Source organism: Psammomys obesus, unplaced genomic scaffold (assembly GCF_907164565.1).
Source record: "Psammomys obesus unplaced genomic scaffold, mPsaObe1.curated_primary_1811, whole genome shotgun sequence".
In the NCBI taxonomy this organism is placed as follows: Eukaryota; Metazoa; Chordata; class Mammalia; order Rodentia; family Muridae; genus Psammomys; species Psammomys obesus.
The window spans coordinates 11,992,050-12,009,691 of record NW_026592666.1 but is presented as its reverse complement, the minus strand read 5'-3'; the positions used below and the strand labels follow the sequence as shown (position 1 = coordinate 12,009,691).

Here is a 17,642-nt window from a genome sequence, read left to right as displayed (position 1 = left end):
TTTGGCTTGCACGGATATTCTCAGACCCGCCTGCTATGCTTTTGTGGGAGTCGTTGCTGGTAAGCTTGGGATTCTCAGGTCCATTAAGTTAATTCTGCGGTGCTTCCTTCTGCACAGACCCTGATTACGCACTGTTAGTTAAGTAGGTATCGAGACCGCTCCTACTTACTGGCCTGTGTGTGTGGCGTGTTCTCACACAGCACTGCAAACCTGTCTATGGCATTGGAGGTTTTGCCCATCTAGGCAGGTGTTCTGTCCACTTTTAAGGAAAAGAAAGGAGATGAAAATATATGTTGAGCTGTCGTTGTGTAGAACTCTGACATCTCTGTTATGTGTATGTGCATATTCATGTACGGATGGTGCCTACGAAGCCCAAAAGAGGGCATGAGATCCCCAGAGCTGGAGCTGCTGACAGTGGTGAGGTGTCAGGTGTATCCTTTGGAAGAGCCGCCAGGGCTCCATGAGCTGACTCAGCTCTCAGGCATTCTTTCAGATAAACACTGGGCTAGTTGGTGTTTGTCAACTTGATAGATCCTAGACACACCTAGGATGATGGGGTCTCAGTGGAGAAAATGCCTCCTACGACTGGCACGAAAGACAAATTTGTGGAGTACTGTCTTGATTACCAACTGATGCGGGAGGCCTAGCCCACTGCGGGTGGTGCTACCCCAAGGTAGGTCATTCTGGGTGCTGACCAAAGCTCAAGAAGCAAACCATCAGGGGCGTCTCACCATGGCTTTTGCTTCAGTTCCTGCCTTGAGGGCTTGCCTGAATTCCTTCAGTGGTAGACTGTGATATGGAACTGTAAACTAAATCAAGCCTGTTCCCCAAGCTGCTTTTGGTCATCATGTTATATCACAGTCATAGAAACCTAACTAAGACATTTACAAAGAAACCTTAAAACAAAAAGTACTGTAAGGACCAGCAAAATGGGATTTTCCTGCCAAATCCACATAGTAGGAGAGAACTGACAACTCCATGCTGTCCTCTGACCTCTACAGGCACAAGAACATGCACACGAACAAACATCATTTAAAAATATTAAATAAGGTAAACAAACATATTTTTCTTTTTTTCCCCCCAGAGACAGGGTTTCTCTGTGTAGCCCTGGCTATCCTAGACTCACTTTGTAAACCAGGCTGGTCTCGAACTCAGAGATCTGCCTGCCTCTGGGATTGCAGGACGGCTGGGATTGCAGGCGTGTGTCCTCAGGCCCAGCTAACATCTGCTTTTTTCTAGACCTTTAATAAAGGCCTGACTATCCAAAGAAATTCTGCTTTCCCGTGGGGCTGCACCATCATCTTATCTACATGTATCTATGTGTCAGAGTTTTATACAAACTGTTACCCTGTGTATACATGACAATCAACATCACTTCTGCTTAGAAAAGCTAAAGGACATAGCAAATAATGAGAAAAAGCATCTTAAGAACGTACTGACACAGACACAGAGAGTAGCTTGCGCCGGAACACCGTCTGGCCCGCCCCATTCGGGAACCCTGGGACACACACGGAGCAAAGGGAGTAGGTCAGCGGAGCAGGGAGGCTCGTGGCTCCCCGCCCCCGTGTACCTGAGCCACCTGAGCTTTCCCACTCACTGAGCAGACACTGCATTTCCATGCTCAGGGAGCGCCCTCCCTACCGACCTCAGCTTTAGCTGCAAGTACTTCCGGAGACTCCCATCAAACCTAACACTTGAAAGGGAAAACCTCCCAATACCGGGCTCCTGACAAGTTTAGTAAAAGCTTTAGGGTTTTGCAAATGGCCTGAGTTACCCCAAAGCGTAAAAACTTTGACATTCAAGCCTAATCCCCATGTAGTTACGAACATTTGATGCTCAGGCACAAGACGCCGATTTGATTCCCAGAGTGTTTACAAGCACTATAGCTCCCTCCAGTCCCAGGGGATCGAATGCCCTCTTCTGTCCTCTCACAGACCAGACACACATTCAGGCAAAACACTCATACATATAAAATACATCTGAAGAACAGCTAAACAAAGCAAGGCGTGGTGGCACACAAGGCAGAGGCAGGCAGATCTCTGTGAGTTTGAGGCCAGCCTGGTCTACAAAGCAAGTCCAGGACAGCCAAGGCTACACAGAGAAACCCTGTCCTGAAAAACAAAAACAAAGACAAACAAACAAACAAACAGCTAGGCATGGTTGCCACACACTTGTAATTCCAGAACTCCAAAGGCAGAGACAGGGGAGGGGTTTCTGTGAGTACTAGGCCAACACTGGTCTACAATTAAAGTCCCAGGATGGCCAGAACTATGTAACAAAACAAACCTGACTCAAAAAAGGTAGGGCAGGGGAGGCTGTGAATAAGCAGCATGTAACCGAAACTAGGAAATGCTCACATGATAAAAAGGGAAAGAGCAGCATATGGTAAGACTCGGCACCCTCAGGCCAATTAGGCTGGCTGCCTGACCTGGACCAAGCGCATAGCGGCAGCAGGCCACTCAAGGATGGAGCCTCACAAGCACTCTGGCCAAGCTCACCATCGTGAGGGCTCCTCAGTGTGATCTCAACTCAGGCAGGCAGGGGGTAGGAGGATGGACAAACAGACAGACAGATACATTAAGAATGCACCACAGTGCAGCTCCACTGCCATGAGAGAAACACATGGCCGGAAGCGACTTGAGAGAAGGGTCTGCCTCGGCCTGACACCTCTCCCGTCACTCCCTCCCCCGAGAGTCAGCACAGCCACTATGCAGGCTGGAAGTAGAGCAGAGGCCAGGGGCAGAGGCTGCCTTATAGGCTTGCACCCCATGGCTTGCTCCCCTGCTTTCATGAAGCACCCAGGAAGCTCAGGACAGAAGACCCCGTCTTGCTGGGGTGGGGGTGTAAGCTGGGGGCAGGGGTGCTCTAAACTACCTCACATGTTCTCTTGGGGGGAGTTATGTGTGTGTTGACAGGCATACAGTCAACTTCAGGTGTCTTCTCCAGTTTTGGAGATAGGGCTCTCACTGACTCAGTGAGGCGGGTGGAAAATGAGCTCCAGAACCCCGTCTCCCCCTCCCCGAGCGAGGAGTGCAGCGCGTGCCGCCAGGCTATCTTCTCACACCGGGATCGGGAATCCAAACTCAGGTCCTCACACCTGCACAGCAAGCGCTTTGCCAAATGAGCCGACTCAATACAATTTTTTCAAGTGACTAGCACGTCACTATTAACATACCTTAAAGAAAAAAAAAGCTATTTAGATTAAAAACAAAACAAACAAACAAAAAAAAAAAACATTAAAACAAAGAGTAGGACCAACTATCAAAAGGAACAAGTTTTCCCAAATACTGGTCTACAGGATGAGAGTATAAATAAAAATATAAAGGGGGGGTTTAATCTAACACACTGACGAAATGCTGGCCTTGCAGGCTCCTTCCTGCAGAAGGCATTCTAACATGCATAAGGACTCTGAGAAGAGTTTGCTTCCTCCCCGCCCCCAAATCTAATTCTTTCTTTGTTTCTTCATTTATCTGCTTTCCTGACAGAGTTTCTCTGTGTAGCCCAGGCAGTCCTGAAACACAGAGATCCACCTGCCTCCACCTCCCGGGATTAAAGGCGTGCGCCGCCATGCTCGGCTCCCAAATGTGGTTACCTGCAGGACCTCAAGGTCACAATGCTGCCGCTGTCTGTGCAGTGTTTAAGTGAGAAGAAGGGTGTGTTGCAGAGACAACCAGGAGACAGTGCCTGAGTCTGGAGCTGGCAGTCAGGGAGAACCCAGGAAACAAAGCGGCACTGGAGGTGAGGGCTGGTGACTCAGCAGGAGAAGAACCTGCTGCCCTGAATTCAATCCCCAGGACCCATACTGAAGCAAAGACAAAACTGACTCCCACAGTGTCCTTCACACTGAAGCACACACAAGTAAGTAGGAAATGTAGTAAAAACTTTTATAAGCATTTATTTAGTGTACATTCATGCCCACTGCCAGACTTAGCCACTGAGACACTGCACTAACCCTAGACAGGTTTTTATACCGTGTCAGCTGAAGCCATCACTGAGAACACAATTAGCCTGAGATTATGCTGTTTTTGCTATAGGTGCCTTGGATTCAATAGGTAAATGGTAAAATGTTATGACATACACCCAAACCTTGACTTAGGTCCTTACACGCTCACCCCTTGCTCTAAAAAAATGTAACTCTAGAGAATTAAATACCAAGAATTCTTAGAGGCATGGCACCTATTACTGTCCTTGTTACCAAAACAAGTGTTAAGCAAACAAATGTTTACATATAGTCTTCCAAAACTCAAAGGAAACTCTGAATTTATTAATTCCAAGTCCTACTTCCATTTAACACAACAAAAGAAGCCTAGAGTTTAGCCAGTAATGAGCAGCCAGCCGACACACAGGTGTGCTGGGGACAGTCGGTTTGATACTGGCTCCCCGCCTTCTCCTCTTCCTCCCACCTTCACAGGAGTGTGACTGAGAACAGCAAGTACACAGCCTACATGCAGCGCACTACATGATCTTTACGTGACGTCCAATACCAAGACATGCCATAAACAAAAATCAAGGAAGTCCTGTCCCTTCACATGGTTAGCACCAAAACCACAGCATGGGAAAGTAAGCTCCTGCTCCATTTAACCAACACAGCCAGGCCAGTGCCACGGGCAGAGGAAGAGCAGCAGAGCATTCCCAGTAAATACTTGTCAACACTGCAGCCATCAGTCTCACGGAGAAACTCCATATAACCTTGTATGTATTGCGTCACCTAAAGTACAAACACACGTGTGTTATAATATAAGAGGAGGCGCTGGAGAGATGGCTCAGTGATTAAGAGCACTGTCTGCCCTTCCAAAGGACCCAGGTTCAAGTCCCAGCACCCACATGGCAGCTTTCAACTGTCTGTAACTTTAGTTCCGGGGAATCTGACACCCTCACAACACATACAGGCAGTCAGAACATCAATGTACATAAAATAGTAATAATAATAACAGGAAAGTACCAATATTAACTGATCAGGGAGTTGCTGATTTTACAATCAAAAAGAGCCAACTTTCAAACTGTGAATGAGAACTATCCCACCAATGTACACATACATTATGAAGAGCTTTCTTGATTTTTTTCTTTCATAAGGCAACAATTGATAAGTTACAAAAAGCCAAAGGACTGGTTTGTATCACAAATCTAAGTCCACAGAACTTTCTTCTATTGCAACACTATTTAGGCAACTCTTTAAAAACACTTACTCTCCAACTATTTAATTCCACTGAGACCATAAAGTTTTTAAGAGAAACAGCTACTTAGGAACACACTGCACCTTTGGTTATAAACAAATTTACAAACGAAAACCTCTTGAAAGACAATGTCCCCAACCAGTAAGTGGCAGATAACTCAGAAACAACTAGAAGCTACTTCCTACTGACCTCCACTGCAGTACTGACAGCATCCCCAGAACACTGGCTAACACACCCCCAACTGCTCCATGCTCATGTGACAAGTACCACAGGGGGATGAGTAGCCACTGACTTAAACAGCTACCACCAGACCCTGAGGAATAGCGGGTCCCTCGTGCGAAATACATGGTAATTTAGTTTCCCATGCTATTTAACTTACAAATGTTATATTCAAATACTTTCTGTCACAGAAAAATAACATATATCTAAAAATCTTATTATAAAAAAAAAAAGAAAAGTGTATTTTAAAAAAATCTGGGTCACAAAAAATAAAAACCACCAACAGTGGACTGGGGGAGGGACATGGGGGGGCAGGATTGGGAGGGGACAAGGAAGGGGGCTACAGCTGGGACACAAAGTGAATAAACTGTAATAATTTTTAAAATCACCAGCAGCTATACTAATGAGCCTCACTGGATACTAGACACCTACTCAAGATTTATTTTCCAGCTAAAAAGTCATTTTCAAATACTGGTTTATAACATAATCATAAAAATTCAAATCTGCCAGTAAAGGTTAACCCTGTCTAACAAAATGTCTCCCATCTACCTGATTTACCACAGTTAGTCACATTTTACCCACTTTTTTACAGCCCCACTCTCTCTTCAATACCATGAAGATCCCCTCAATCAACTATGAAGTAAGTAAAAACATCCTTTGAGACAACTTCATGCTGTTTTCATCAATAAATTCAGATAACATAAAGATAAAAGAGTAGGGGAAACTATGAGAACACTGGAAGAGAAGGAACAGGAAGTACAAAACAAACTCCCAGACCACACCTGCCCAAGGAAGCACACACACAAGTTTATGCCAACAACTCTCACCTTTACTTGTCAATCTTACTGAAATTATCTTAACATCCACTCCCATGGAAGATTTGCTGTGTTCTCACAGAATACAAAAAGGCTTATATTTAACTATAAAAGTAGAGGTTATTAGTTTTTAAAACAAATGTTTCCATTTAAAAGCATGAGCCAACCTTTAAGAGCTCAGCTACTCTGAATCATTCTCTCGTCACTATCACTGAGAGACTGAGAGATGCAGAGGCACTTTCAGCCCCTCCCACCTCTGCACTTCCTGACTAGGAATCCCCCACTGATGCGCTCAGATGCCCCGCCCTCCGAATCCAGTTACTCCCCACATTGGCTTACAGTCATAGCTCTACTGTATGTCAAAACTTGAGTCACCTGTATGCATCGTCTTCTTTCAAGTCTCATATCATCCTGATGGGGTGGGGGGAGGGAGGGAAGAGTCCAGCGGCAAAACTATAACACTGTGTGAAGAAAAACAAATTACGGTAAGATATGATGATGCAAGACAATTACCCCTAATTGAGTTGTATCTAATATAACTACAACCCCCAAAACACATATAAAGTTATTTCAAATTTGTCAAGTTAAGCTGCTAACATTTATACTTATTTGAATAATTTCTATTCATTTAGAGAATATAGAAAACATACATAATCATTTATCATGAAAAGAAAAAAGTTTTAAAATGTGCCTATGACCAATTAAAACTTCAGGCTTTTCTAGGCATCAAGCAAGCACAAGTACTGTCCAGTTTTACATAATTTATCTAAGGAAAATAAAGTGGTTTTCTGAACTTGTACAATATGCACAAATGGTAAGAATTTTCGTCCACTTTTCATAGTGACTATCACAGCACAGAGCTGCCTGTAGGAAAGACAATGTGTCAATCTACCAATATTATCTGTAGATTAAGGTCAGAGACATTTTCACACGTAGTATTCTGTCCATAGACCCCAAGCCCTGCTCTCCAAGTGTTAATCTTCTAATAGCCGCTTCTATTTCTTGCTTCCAGTGGTAATTCAATGACTGTCATGAGGACAATCTCATGACAGTAACAAAAGAGAAGCAAAGGCAAACAGGATGACATGTAACTTACAAAAACATTATTTAAGTGACACTGTGAAATTTAGTGACTACCCCAGGGGAAGCACAGCTGCTTATTTTGGCCAAGTTCTCAAGCTGAATGGATGAATGGATGGACGGATGAATGAATGAATGAATGAGCGAGCAAGAAAGCAAGCAAAACCTATTGATTCCTAAGATGGCTGGACTTGTATGCTAACCTTCAAAGTCATTTTCAAATATAAGTTATTTTCTAATGATCTTTATTTTATGTGCACTTGTGTTTTGCCTGTTTGACTATATGATCTCTTTGAACTTGAGTTACAGACAGTTGTGAGCCGCCATTAGGGTGCTAGAAACTGAACCCAGGTCTTCTTGAAGAGCAGCCAGTGCTCTCTCGCTCGCTCTCTCTCTCTCTCTCTCTCACACACACACACACACACACAAAGTATTTTAAAGAAAGTGAACCTCGCAGAAACAAACCAAGAAACACAAAAATATTGTTAGTCATAAGTATTATAGACTGTAAGAAAGAAAAGACAAATTTATCTACGCTAAATCTTCTAGGCAACTTGCTCTTTGTGCTGTCGGCATTCCCAATGCCTGTAACTCCCTCTACCTCACATGATGGCATCCTCCCAACCATGCCTCCATCATCCTTTCTCTAACTGTCAGTCTATACTCAAGTTACCAACCACAGGTCATGCTGAGGGAAGTCCATTTCAGGCAAAAAAAAAAAAAAAAAAAAAAAAGGAAGGAAAGGGAAGGAAAGGGAAAAGGGAAGGGAAGGGAAAGGGAAAAGGGAAAGGAAAAAGGAAAGGGAAAGGGAAAGGGAAAGGAAAAAAAGGAAAGGGAAAGGAAAAGGGAAGGAAAAAGGAAAGGGGAAAGAGAAGAAGGGGAAGGGAAAAGGAGAAGGGGAAAAAGGGAAAGGGGAACAGAAAGGAAAGGAAGAGGAGAGGAGAGGAGGGGAGGGGAGGGAGGGGAGGGGAGGGGAGGCAGCAAATCCAGACTGAAACAACTCATATCAATGACTGTACCTACCAACAAGTGCTGTTAATTAGCCTCATTACTTAGTACTAGAAAAGTCCAAGTAAGTAACGTCTCCATTTTTTATTACTGCCAAATATTTTGTTTTACACTTTTTTTCTAGCACTTTTGAACTTTCAGGTTAGAAGTCCAACTCTGCCCTGCTAACAGCAGTGACAGGAAACCACTACTGGGTGAGCAATGTGCCCCAGACAGGGGACAGACCGGGAACTCTACTTAAGGAGAAGCTGCCTGTTCTGGATCACCGTCTACATTCTTGACCCCCAACTAAAGGACTACCTTTTCAGGTGAGACACTGATGCTACGGAGAGACACCCTAGCCAAGTGCTCCAACTCTCACGACACAAGGCTACCTGGGTGGCTAGGTGCATGTGGTGGGGTGAGCAATAAAAGTAACCATCGCAATAGTTTTGCTTCTAAAAACAACTCAATCGGTGAAATTAAATACTTTTATTTTCATAGGTTTTTTTCCCCTCAATAATGGTCAGTCTTTAAATTCTAGCATGGACTACCAAGAGAAATTATTAGTTCAGTCTCTAGCCCTGAGCTATATATACAGCTATACTTGGCTCCTTACTTCCTACTGATTACCTGTACCATTTAAAATGCTATTTACAAACTGACCTGGTGACACTACTGCCTAAGCCCTTAGGAGACTGCATCACACTTGGTCTTAGGAATCTTTTGATTTTCTCATATTTTGTTTCTTTTTTGTTGTGTTGTTTTGTTTTGTTTTTCAAGACATGATTTCTCTGTGTAGTCCTGGGTGCCCTGGACTCTGCAGACTACACCCGGCTGGCTCATGCCTGCAATCCCAACACTCAGGGAGTGAGTTCAAGGCCAGCCTGGTCTATGAATCAAGGACAGCCAAGGCTACACAGAGAAACTCACCTCCCCCCACAAAAAAAAGCTGATAAAAAAAACTAGAGCATTATTCACTAGTGGTTTAAATATATAAAGGTAAAAACAAAATTCTGACACCTTTTCCAAGCACCATGCATTAATGAGTCCTCATCTGAAAAGCAGCCCTCCACAAAGGCTGATGTGTCCACACAGCACACAACTTGCCCTGGTCTCTGCAGCACCTAACCATCACATAGACAGAGGTTAGCACAATTAACACTACAAATCTGGACCTTGCGTTATTTTCCACAAATCTTCTAATAAACCCTCCCAATTGGCTTCAGGCAAGTTTGTCCCTCAGAAAGACAAACTTAAGAAACTGTTTTGTGGGCTGGAGAGATGGCCCAGTGGTTAAGAAACTGTTTTGTTTGGGGTTTTTGTTGTTGTTGTTGTTTTCAAGACAGGGTGTCTCTGTGTAGCCCTGTATGTCTTGGACTCACTTTGTAGACCAGGCTGGCCTCGAATTCCCAGAGACTTGCCTGCCTCTGCCTCCCAAGTGCTGGGATTACAGGTGGCCAAATAGGCTACCTCTGTAGTCTTGCTTCAAATAGGATTTTCTTTTTGAAGCGCCTTAAAACATGAGACAGTCATTTTCATAATTTCTGAAGAACATATATAGTCAATGTGTTCCTTTCCCCTCATAAATGGAGTCATTCACAACTGTGGAGAGGGACAGCAGATACTAATGAAAGACATGTACAGCACTACACAGGCGGAACCTGTCCTGGTTCTCAAAATCCTTTACTGCATCAGCTCCCTGTGCAAGGCTAGAACAGTCCGTGCCAATTCAACAACTAAGTTTAAGTGCGTCTCTGAAGCTAAGCTTGCAAACTACTTTTGAGGTGTCTGAGAGCAGTGAATGAACGGGCCTCCAGCTGGCCCTCCGACGGCTGTGCTCACGTGGTGTGCACAGGGAGCCACTGCACTAAGCTCTTGGACGCATGCCCCTCGCTGAGACTGGTGAGCAGCAGCACCCAGCTGCTGGTGTTCACAAAGACAAGGCCTGGCCGGCCAGCATGCACAGCAACAGTGACTGCAAGGAGCAGTGCGTGCTCTGGTGAGACCACACGGCAGGGGCCAGGGAGCTCAGCAGGACATGAGGCCTTCAGTATGTCACAATGGTTTGTAAGGACACCAAGCTACACAGTGGAAAACTCACAAAGGTAAGGCAGGCGGACAGGGCAGTGCGCTGGTGCCCCTCTGAGCCCAGGTCACCCGCCGCTCCACAGTAAGGCCTAGTCACAACAAAGCACATTTTAAAAATGTCCTCACACCAGGAGCTTCAAAGATTAACTAGACACGAGTATATTAAACTGAGTGCAAACACACTTTTTCTAGTGCTCTCTAACTGTTCTAGATATACTTCTCTAATTGTTTTATATATGTACTTCATAAGTAATTTTAGTCTATATGAAAAGACACAGCCAGGCACGGTGGCACACACCTGTAATCCCAGCACTCAGAGAAGCAGAGGCAGGCAGATCTCTTTGAGTTTGAGGGTAGCCTGATCTACAAAACGAGTCCAGGACAGCCAGGGCTACACAGAGAAACCCTGTCTCAAAAAACCAAAAAGAAAAAATATGACGTAGCTTTGAATTTAAAAGGACAATTTTGGTGGTTCCAAAGGTACCAAGTGAAAATATGCAAAAACCAGTTGAGTATAAAACATCTAAAGTTCGGGGCCAGAGAGCTGGCTCAGTTGCTAAGCACACTTGTTTTTACAGAGGATCTGGGTTCAGTTCCCAGCACGAAGCAGAGACTGACAGCCACCTGTTAACTAGAGTTCCAGGGGATCTGACCACCTCTGCTAACTTCCAATGGCTCTAAGCAGCATGTGGTACACATACATACATGTAGGCAAAACACACACCTAAAAATTAATAACTGTAAGAAAAGATCTACAACTTTTTTGTGAATTGAAGCTATGATTATTTAAACTTATACACTGTGACTAATAAACATTCATTCCTACAAGTTGGTGCTCATTTACACAACAGTTTAAGAAGTGGCAGAAGAAAATAAAGTCTTTTCCACGTAATTTTAGAGGTAAATTTCCCGAAATTATAATAGGTAAGTGATTAAAGAGGAAAAGAAATGTCACTGTTCTGATACTAAACACAGAAGAGAAAATAATCCATCTCTGATTCCCAGTAAGATGATCAAGTGGCATTATAGAAAAAGCAATTATACTAACAGGGACTTCAAGTAGAATCTCGGAAAAGAAGAACATTTATCAAAACCTCCAGAAAACATTCACAGGCTTTAAAACAAACAAACAAACAAACAAGCAAGCAAAGCCCAAGACCGCACACTGTGCTACCATGACAACGTTACTAATGAAACTGTGAGGAAAACACATTCCAGGACACACACTACACACCCACCGCTCGGCTCACGCGCTCAGTGAGGCCGGGATATTTAATCCCTACCAGGAGGCCGCCTCTCTTGAGCTTCACAGATGTGGGAAGCAGACAGGTCAAAGGCCCCACTACTCATCAACTCCAGTCATGTACCAAAGTTCTCAAGATGATGCTTCCCAACAACTCATGAAATGGTTGAGAAAATTACAAAGATACAAGAACCTAAGTACATCCAAGTCTGACTTTAGACCCTGTTCTTCCTGTCTCAAAGACGGAAGAACAAAAGTCCTAAGAAATTAGTACGTAAAAAATCTTTAACATAAGCAAACAAAATGCCAACTGTCCCAAACTAGTAAGGAGATTTTGATTCCAACATATAACTGATATATTCCCTCCATTAAAAAAGCAACTGAAAAATGGGGTAGGGGAGTTGCATTAAGAAGCTAATGCCAGTTCTAGACCTTCCACAAGTACTGTAAAAGCACAGATCTCGGTTGTTCTGTTACACTGACACCTGCAATGGGGACTAGCCAAAGGAGAGCAGCTAAAGTGTGTGTTAAAGAGAAGGATTGCTTCAGAAACCACATGAGAACAACACATTCCTATCCTAAGTGCTAGGGAGAAGGTTAAGAAAAGTTCAGTAGAGTAAATTGTGATCCGAATTTTTGCTATTTCAACAAATCAAACAAAGTTCTAATTCAGCCTCTAGAACCTATTTGGGTCCTAAAACTAAATTAGTCATTAGGCATCTAGACACAGCAACAAAATACAGCAGAGCAGGAGGGGACAGGACCCAGTGCAGAGCATGTTCGTAGCAGAACATCTGCTACGCACATGCGAAGGCACCCAGAAACCTCTTCTACAGGATGAGGGTAGAGGCTTCAACATGTGTGCAAAGTGACACTACAGATCTACCCACCATGCCCTGCACTGCCCGCTGCCCTTTGTCTTCTCTCAGTCCGTGGAAACACACAGAGAGGCATGTGCATAGATTCAGATGCGCTTTTCCAGTCTACTCAAGTACTTGTTCTTTGACTCTGAACTCACAGATCCGAGCTTTTTGAGGATCCTGCCACCTCCCAGGGTGGCAGTGTGTAAAGTAGATGCCAGGAAAACGTTCTACCGTACACACATGCAGAAGTCCTGCATGGCTTTCTTCTAGGTCAGATTTCTCTAGAGTTCAAAGCCCACATTTCCAACTACCCAGTGACCTCAACTTTCACCGTCACACTCACGGCACGAAGCATCATTTTAACTTTTAACCTCCACTAGTTAATTTACAAAATTACACTATCATATCTATGATATGATGATCATATCCATCATCATGAGAAAACTAAGGTCTAAAAATGAAGTCAGCCCAAGTCAGACATAAGCATGGTAAAGACATGAAGCTTCAGACTGAAAACCAGTGCTCTTGCCCCCATATTGAACTGAATACACCATTTCCCATCCTCACCTTACTCAAACACAAGGAAGACTGGCCAGGGGAGAAAAGCATCTCCTCCTGTGTTCTCCACCTAGGTCAATGGACTCCACCACCACACAGTGTCTCGAAGCAGAGCTCCTATCACCCAGGACTCTGTCTTCTCCCTTGCTGCACATTCCACAATCTCCTGGGTGGATTTCACCTTGAGGGCGAGGTCTTCCAAACTGGCCTCACTGTTTCGTTTCTATCTTGGCCAAGGTCCTCACTTCCTCTGGACTTACCGCTCTTATCTTTTGACCTACCACATTCCATTCTCATCACAACTATCATCCACAAAAGCCAATCTCATTATCAGTCATGCACAATAATGCTCTTTAAAAGTTAGAACTGCTTAAAAAATGAGTCTGTTCTCTATCTGAAATTTAAAACTTCAGATCTACCATTTTATATAAAATAATAACAATGATTTTTAATTATGTGTTTTTCAAGGATAGTAAATATAAAAAAGAAACTAAACTTCCCACAAAATTCGACTGACCAGTTTGATGGTACACTTTCTGCTCCTTTTGTAAAATCCGTGTATTTGTATATCAAGAATTTCCTTGCAGGGCTGGAGAAATGCCTCTGAAGTAAGCCACGAGTGCAGAGGCCCTAAGTCTGGTTCCCAGCACCCACTTAGGGCACTTAACAATCACGTGTAACTCAAGTTCCAGGGGATCCAACACCCTCTTCTGGTTTCCACAGGCACCAAGCACACCTGGCACATACATAATACAAACTCAGGTACACGAAAAACGTAAAAGCGAATTCTAACAGTTTACACAGACTATATCTGCACCATTTTCAATGGTTCACAGAGTTCCAATGAGCAGAGCTGAGTACATTCTAGCAAATACCCAGTGGTGCTAAGTAGGTGGTTTGCACTCTTTCCCTACTACGCAATTTTGAAAAGCGGTGCCTGCCGGTGCGCGCGTGCTAGGGGGTTGCAGAAAGCACACACAACACTGGGCATTTTCAACCCGTCCCACTGGCGGTTGTGTACTCACACTTCCTCACAGTCTAGGCTGGAAGAACTTACGAGAGATGGCAGGTAGCCTCAGACTGCGAGCCTCACGACATCTAGTGTGGTGCTCTTCTCCCTAACCTGAGCACCTACGGTAGTCACTGTGGACACTTCCTAAGGAAAGCCCCGCCTGCCAAGCAGAGAGCAGTTACAAACGCATGTTCAATCAGAGGCCTGCAAGCCTTTCTGAAACCCGGTTTCTAAGACATGCACATAAACTGCCCAACTCTACCCGTGCAGATTGCACTGGTTCTCCTAAATAAAATGGTCTCTAAGTACAATGGCTCACATATGCAATCTTATATATAAAGCGTTATGTAATTAACTTACATCAGTCCATGCATATGCTTGGTTAGCTATATATACTTTTATACACATATACTTGCGTGTAATCTTAATAAACCACTGCTTTTAATTATCTTAGGATTTAAAAATGGAGAAAAACAACAAGGTCCAGAAATAACCAAGACACAACTGGCAGGCACTCAGAGCCCACCAGTAAACCATCCCTGAGAGTGTAGCGGACCTCTCCGACAGCACTGCTAAAGAGAAACGAGACACTACTGTGCAAGCAGGCACTTTGGAGGTGGGCTCCCACCTGGGTCTACAAGGCGCAGACAGTCGTGGCATCTCTGCCTGTTTTATAGCAGCCTCCTCTCCTTTGGGTCACCTAACTAGCACTGCATGTAGGCACATTAATTCCTCAGAGTGTGAGTCTAAAAGCCGGAGAGGCCTAACCCATCTCCTCTCTTCAAGGTGGGAGAGCACGAACAAGCGACTGAAGCTTCTAACTGGGTACTCTACTTTGTGATCTGTTCCGGACTTGCCAAAGACCCTAAAGGTCTCCAGCCATTATCCTAAACCCTAAGAAAAATGAGGCATCCCAACCTCCCATCCCCAGGAGAGAGAAATTACCCATGAGGAAGAGCTGTGCCAGAGAGCAGCCTCTCCTGAGAGCCCCGAATTCAGGACTTCCGGTCACCCTACACAAGCAGCCAGCAAGGGAGCCACCCCTGCCAAGATCCCTTAGCTCGGCAGGCTCCCGCCCCGGCCCAGCCGCTCCTCCACTCAGCCGGCCAAGGACACGGACGAGTGCGGGGCTACAGGGCACCTCTCTTCTGTCTGCGGGGTGATGCTGTGGGACGCTCAGCTCTGCTCCTTGTCATCATCTGCTGAATGGCGTGTCCAGCCTGTGTCCCGGGCCTCCTGAGCCCACTGCTGCCCTTCCTTATGTGGTTCAAGTCGGTGTGTGCTTTCAGAGTGCCCACTAGTGTCCTGGGACCTCTCGCATCCCCCTCCACTTCCGGTCCTAACTAAGGTGGGTACTTCCCTGAACCCTCCTCCCCATTCACTTCACTACACAACTCTCCCTCCAAAAGGAATACTCGAATTTTGTTTCCTGCTCAACTTTTTATCTGTCATCAGTCCTCTAAGCTGCTAGGCGACTCCTTTTCACTTCCCCAACTCACTGTGCCCAAATCCCAGCTCCTCTATGCTCACACTGCCTTCACCAGTCGCTGACGACTCTGAGTGTGTGTAATGTGTTTGGTTTGGGGAACAAGATCTTGCCCAGGCTGACCCCACATGTACTGTGTGACACAGGCTAGGCTAAACTTGTGGCAATTCTCCTGCCTCAGTTTCCCAAGGGTTGACTACAAGGAGGTGTCACTAACCCTAGCCCTAACTCTTATTTCTTTCCCCAGGCTCATCATGCCTATGGCTGCAGCAAATGACTCCCAGCCCAGACTGAACTCTGTAGAGCTGACAGCCATCACATCTCGTGGATAAGGCATCTTTCCCCGCTCTGGCGGGATATGCACTCTCTATCAGCACGTCCCCGAGACTGCAGCACACTTAGCACGGCGCCATCACCGCTGGCCACAGCACTCGGCCTCCCACAGATGGTCGGGGAACAGACTGGAGCAGTGGACTACCAACAATGAAAACTCCTCGAAGGGGCGGACTATAGCCACAGAAGAACCGGCAAATACATACAATACAGTCACCTTCAAAGAGAAGAGGCCAAGAAATTCATTTTGTCCTCTCAGTTTTCAAAAATGATTTTTAATTTCTGTTTTCTGACAATACAAAATCTTACACCTTAAAAACTTTCACCCATAATTTTACTATCAATGAGAATTTTGTGAAAATGAGGTGATGCCATCACAATCCTGACACACGCACCAAGTCTATGCTTTGACTAACCTAAATACTCAAACTTGGGGGGCCTGGTTCAGCTCACAAGTGTGACACCCTGCACTTGGAAGGCGGAGTTTGCCTTCTCATTCTGAGGTATCCTTCAGCACAAACTCCAAACACAAGCACAGGATGGCTGCTCTATAGTCTGCATACAGAACCAGCAGACACTAACAGATGAAAAAGTACAGTAAGTCAGGGCATAAGGTCTGGGGGAAAAAAACCTTTCAGTACCATCGTAACTCTCACTCCCTCTCCCTAAGTGGAAAAATAGCCTGAAGGCACTGGAACTGTGTCCCTTTCAGATAAGAACTCATGACAAGCTACCCTAAACCCCCAACCTTGGTCATAAATCGCCTCTGAACTTCTCTGTGCCAATTTAAACTCAAGCTGCTTGTAGTTCTCATTTGTGTCTTAAGGTCTGCACAGACGAGACCCTCTTCAGAGACGAGCTCTGTTCTTCAGCTTCATCTCCAACTGGACACCAGTACTCGCCATCATTCTTACTAACTCTCAATTAATTCTGTGCTCAAATCTCATGCTCTATTCTAACCTATGACCCCTAATGTGCACACAGTGTACACAAAACACTGTCAAGACTAAGTTCACTGTACTCACATTCTGTTCATCTGTGTATGAGCACCAGGGTGTGGGAGCTCCAGGGCGCATGCAGCCGCATACAGCGGCTGTGGAGGCCAGGAGCAGCAGCAAATGCACTGCGTCCTTTCCGGTTTTCTGTTGTTTGTGCGCATTGTTTACTGCTGCTGGGAACTGGACTTGGGTCCTGGCCCCATCCCCCAGCACTGGCATCAGAGGCGTACACTTGCCAGACCCAGATGGTAAATAAACAGGTGCTGGAGGCAAGCTCGGGCCTTCTGCTCACACACAGCACTGACCACCTGAACCACCCCTCTCCCTGCTTGCTTGTTGTTGTTTTCCTAAACAGGTTCCATGGAGCCCTGGCTATTCTGGAACTCACTCTGTAGACTGGCCTCAAAGTCTAGGATTAAAGGTGTGTGCCACCACCTTTCAATCTACTCTTAGAAACTCATTTCACCAAAGAAAATACAAGCTTTATTTGCAGAAGCTGTCCATTCAAAACGAAAGTTTAGAGCATAAATGCTCACCACAAAGAAATTATGGCAGATTGTGGTACGTACAGCCTACGTCACAATGCTATGAAATAATTACGTTCTTAAAATTGTATGGCCTAAAGAAGAAATGTATACATCAAAAAGGGCTCATACCTAACTTTTCTCTAGGTTTTGTTTTGGCTGTAATAAATCTAAGCCACTAGAGTCATGGCCAAGCATTTTGTGATTGTCAATCAATCTCAATTGCACAGCAATGTCGCTCAAGAATCAACTGTATAAT

The 17,642-nt window shown here is 44.9% G+C and overlaps 1 protein-coding gene across 2 annotated transcripts in view; it reads right to left on the bottom strand.

Moving 5' to 3' along the window:
• The window catches only part of Dyrk1a (dual specificity tyrosine phosphorylation regulated kinase 1A), a 107,286-nt gene that overhangs the window by 72,841 nt on the left and 16,803 nt on the right, over positions 1–17,642 (bottom strand). For both annotated transcript variants that reach the window (XM_055614863.1, XM_055614865.1), the window contains exon 2: positions 6,584–6,669. In XM_055614863.1, coding sequence (XP_055470838.1) covers positions 6,584–6,593 — 10 coding nt within the window. In that variant the 5' untranslated portion in view covers positions 6,594–6,669. The remainder of the gene's footprint in view (positions 1–6,583; positions 6,670–17,642) is intronic.